The sequence below is a fragment of the Dunckerocampus dactyliophorus genome, chromosome 7, assembly GCF_027744805.1.
Source record: "Dunckerocampus dactyliophorus isolate RoL2022-P2 chromosome 7, RoL_Ddac_1.1, whole genome shotgun sequence".
NCBI lineage: Eukaryota > Metazoa > Chordata > Actinopteri > Syngnathiformes > Syngnathidae > Dunckerocampus > Dunckerocampus dactyliophorus.
In genome coordinates, this window is record NC_072825.1 from 23,230,637 (window position 1) to 23,235,259 (window position 4,623).

The 4,623-nt window shown below is 39.8% G+C and overlaps 1 protein-coding gene across 1 annotated transcript; it reads left to right on the forward strand.

Moving 5' to 3' along the window:
- The first annotated feature begins 480 nt into the window (after positions 1 to 480).
- hoxa13b (homeobox A13b) lies at positions 481 to 4,117 on the forward strand. The gene is made up of 2 exons (XM_054781759.1): positions 481 to 1,741; positions 3,512 to 4,117. Exons 1-2 carry the CDS (start codon positions 1,105 to 1,107, stop codon positions 3,748 to 3,750), a joined length of 876 nt encoding a protein of 291 aa, XP_054637734.1. The 5' UTR covers positions 481 to 1,104; the 3' UTR covers positions 3,751 to 4,117.
- The last annotated feature ends 506 nt before the right edge of the window (positions 4,118 to 4,623 follow it).

The following is a 4,623-nucleotide window of genomic DNA, read 5'->3' on the forward strand; positions in this document are numbered from 1 at the left end:
GTTTTTTCCCCTGAAATGTGCTCTGACACTTCCCTGTACAAGCTATGAAGTTGGTCCATAAAAATTTATAGCCTCCAAAAGGTGGGAAAATTCTATTAAAATATATAAAAGGGTCTCTGATTTAGGTTAACATACATGTATATTCCCCTTGAGCCTGCAGGGTTTACTTCCTAAAACACTAATTGTAATTTAAAAACTTCAACAATAAACACGGGGATTTTTTTTACGTTTATTTTGCTATAACCACGAGTACGTATATCTCCATGTCATCTCCACACATGCGTATTCCATGTGATGTTTTCGACATGCATGTTTGAGATTTAATGAGATCATTTTTGCTCAGTTTGCTTTACTAAAGAGTTCATTTACAGAATGTTAAAACGTATCCTTCCATTGTGTTCGTTTTAATTTGGACACTAGTTATTTGAAGATATTTGAGGGGGGTTGTCTGTTTTCCTAGGTGAAGCTTTTTATTGCCATTTAACTGTCTTTTCTCTTCTGGCCTCTTGAGGGTCTTTTGTCTTTCAACTTGACCTTGGACGCCAGCCGCGTCCTGCCCGCCTGTGGACGACTGCAGCCAAATGTTGGTATGTTATTGCCCTTTTTATTTTTACTATTGTGTGTGTGTGCTTAAACTCTTTGTGGCACCAAAATATCAATGCTGACTTGATTGAACGTTGGGTTTAAGTCATAATTAGGGTGATTAAAAGATGTTTTGGATTATGCCAAACATTTTAAAAGGGGTAAAATCCTGCACTTTGTACTGATAATGTGCTCTACTTTTTGCTTTGAAGCCATTAAAGCGTGTGCACCCCTGCAAAAATATAGGCTACATAAATGAATGTGATCGTAGCATGACGGAGACATATTTTGCGGCTATTTAATTAGAAATAGAGTATGTGTGGACAAGCTGCATTATCTCCTGTGCAGACCTTTATCATCTCCTTTGCATGTCACGTGTTTGGCCCGGGCCAATAACGTCGCGATAGTTCCGTCTACTGTGGTGGTATCCTTACCCTGCCACAGAGTCGGTGTCTGGGTGCATTCAGTCGAGTGGGGGTTTTCGGGAAAAGAGCCGGATCAGTGCATGTGGCAGGACATGCTATGACCGCGTCATTGCTCCTGCACTCGCACTGGGCCGATCCGGTGATGTTCGTGTATGACAGCAGCCTGGAGGAGCGCGGCAAGAACATGGACGGCTTCCCCGGGGGCAACTTTGCGCCAAACCAATGTAGGAATTTGTTGGCGCATCCTACCTCGTTGGCTCCGAGCACCGCCTACGCCAGCAGCGACGTGCCCGTGTCTGGTGTAGGGGAGCCGGGGAAACAATGCAGCCCGTGTTCCGCCACCCAGAGCTCCCCCAATGCGTCCCTCCCTTATGGATACTTTGGCAGCGGCTACTACCCGTGCAGGATGCCCCACGGTGGCGTCAAGGCCTGCGCGCAGCCCTCCTCCTACGGTGACAAGTACGTGGACTCGTCGGTGCCCGGCGAGGAGTTCTCCAACCGGGCCAAAGAGTTTACCTTTTATCAGGGCTACTCCCCGGCTCCGTACCAAGGTGGGTACTTGGACATGCCCGTGGTCCCCGCGTTGAGTGCGCCCTCTGAGCCGAGACACGACCCCCTCCTGCCAATGGAGCCCTACCAGCCTTGGTCCATCACCACCAACGGCTGGACTGGCCAAGTGTACTGCACCAAGGAGCAGTCCCAGGGCAATCCTCTGTGGAAGTCCTCCTTGCAAGGTAGATTTTTTGTTTACATTATTAATGCAATATACAGCCTATAAAATGCTGTTTTTGTTGTATTTTATGATTGAACGTTAGGAAATGTCTTTCATAAAATGCAACAATACACACTAAGTTTTCATTGCTTCAGTTTTTCCACTTAAAAGGAAATTTCATCATCCTTCACGTTTGTTTAGCACCACAATAATGCAAAAGAATACCTGTATATTTCCTTTTGTCCATTTTAGTAGATGATTATACCTCCCCATTGAATTGACGGCCATATTTTATGCAATATACAATAATGTACACTTTATATAGTGTTTTCATCTGCAGTTCATTAAGGAAAAAAATAAGAAAATAGTTCAGTGTTTGTCTTTTCCAAATTATAATGTATCTACACTGCTATATTTGATGAGACAACTAAGGGGAAGGAAAAAATTGTTTAATTTTTGCCTTTTTCCTCTTTGCAAACCCCCTCTTGTATTTTAAATGCTATCTTACCACAATTCTGCATGTTCCATGTGCAATAATGCAGAGATAATTGAGGAAAAAAATCAGAAAATCGTGGAATGTTTGCCTTTTCCCCATGTATAATGGCACCTCCCGTATCTTCAACGCCGTATTTGAGGAGATCATGAGGAAAAAAATAGAACATTTGGACTGTTTTCATTTTAACCACCCCTCTCGTATTTTTTAACGCAATCTTTACACAATACCCGTTTTCCATGCACAGATAATTAAGGAACAAATAAGAAAATAGGTAAATGTTTGCCTTTTCCCCGTTTGTACCACCCTCTCGTATTTTAAATGCTATATTTGCATACTATCTGCGTTTTCTTCGTGCAAAAATACACAGATAATAAAAATACATATATTGTAGCCTTTTTCCATTCTATAATCCAATCCGCGTAATATGATACGATATTTATAATGTTATGCGTGATGTTTAGTTTTTTCCGTTTTCAATAATTAATATTAATTACAACAAACTAATTTAATGGGTTTTTTGTTTTGTTTCCCAAAGTAAAAACAAGGTATTGCCACTCCGTTCGCACAAATGTATGTAAATGTGCAAAATGGTGTTTCACTACATTATATATTACAAATGTTTTCTTATTCAGAGCTTAAAAAATAAGATTCGATTAAATATCATTAACAATAATAATACAGTAGTGCAATTTTTGTTGTGCAGTAGGAGAGAAACATGTTTCAATTACACCTTGCACCCCTCCAATAAAATGCCAACTGTGATTAGATGTGACAACACGGTAGTTTATATTTGAATATTTTTCCCCTGTTCAGCTGTAAAATATCCAAATATATAACAATATAGGCCTCCTGTATATATTTTGTAGGCATCAAAAATGATTTAATTACATGTCTCTCCTCTCATTCAATGAAATGCCAATTTTGGTTAGATAAATGAACTGAGAATGCAAAAACTTCCAAGGCAATGCTTGATTTGTGTGTTCCAGCAGGTCGTTATAATGTATACAGTAGCATTAATATTTGTATTGCATTATTTTACTGATTTAAGTTTCTATCGAATTACATTCTTTAGCCCTGTTTAGTTAGATTTTTGTCCTTTTTGCGCACACTATTTGGATTAAATACGACTAATCTGATTTAATTGATTGTGCGGTAATGTACATGAACGTATGCATGAATGAAATTATTTAGTGTTATAACTCTATGATGATTGACATTGTATGTTTTTGTTGTATTTTTTTGGTGCAGTCGGTGTGCGTAAAGAGGTCAAACTAAAATGTTGCATCCCCCCTGCAGACAGCACATCTGGAGGAGATACCCAAGTGCGACGTGGAAGGAAGAAGCGTGTTCCATACACCAAAGTGCAGCTGAAGGAACTGGAACGGGAGTATGCCACCAATAAATTCATCACCAAGGACAAAAGGAGGAGAATTTCTGCCCAAACCAACCTGACAGAGAGACAAGTGACAATCTGGTTTCAGAACCGGCGCGTAAAGGAGAAGAAAGTGGTCAATAAATTCAAGAGCTCCTGCTAGCTCCTCGTCGAGTTTACTCCCAAAATGGACACGGACGTGCCTTGATCACAAATAAACTGACTTATAATTTATTACCTTAACTTTTGTCGCCAGTGTGCCTCCTTTTTCCCGACCCTCTTCATGGCGCGTTTTAATTGGAAGCAGTCCACAAGGAGCGTTGACAGACGGTCGGAACTGCTAGTTGGCCAGGCCAGCGTAAACTTCCACTTTTTCATTGGAATCACTGCCTGCCACGCACGACATCATTTACTAGTCTTTGATTCACTCCAATCCATTGCAGAATGTCACCACAAATGTGGCCAGATTGTTGTATTTCAATCAACAAACATTAAGGTCTTGAGCAAAATTTATATTTAGTTAGCAAAGAAACGGGCTGCAAAGATTCCATCAATTTAATTCACAATTTATCAACAGTGTCTCTTGTTATTGGTTTGTATTTCTTTCGTTTGTCAGTCAATGTCATTAAAAAAAAATAATGAATATTCTGATCTTTTATTTAAATTGTAAATATTGCAACTCCCTATTTGACTGCAATTACCAAAGTTTTTTTTGTCAATAAATGTGTTAGAGCCGCTTTGGAAGCCTGTGTTTTTCTGACTTTGAAGTTTTCATAATTGATAAACTATTGCTGGAGGTAAGTAATCCTATTAAAGTTGTTCCCTGGCTCGGATGCATTGAATGTTATTAGTGTTTGTAGCCATCTGGTGGACACCGTGTGCAAGTACAGTTAATGCTTTCTTCAAGGGTGTGTGTGTGTGTGTGTGTGTGTGTGTGTTGTCTTGTTTAGTAAGTAAAGTAAATCACGTTGGTAAACAACAACCGCAAAGAAACGGTTGTGAATGATACAAATGAAGCTGAATGAAGTGTCGCTAT

What these genes read in the sequence shown, in the direction of transcription:
- hoxa13b (XM_054781759.1), top strand. Translation starts at nt 1,105, where the DNA reads ATGACCGCGTCATTGCTCCTGCACTCGCACTGGGCCGATCCGGTGATG. An exon ending in GTGGAAGTCCTCCTTGCAAG is followed by an intron (nt 1,742 to 3,511) that starts GTAGATTTTTTG and finishes TCCCCCCTGCAG; the next exon opens with ACAGCACATCTGGAGGAGAT.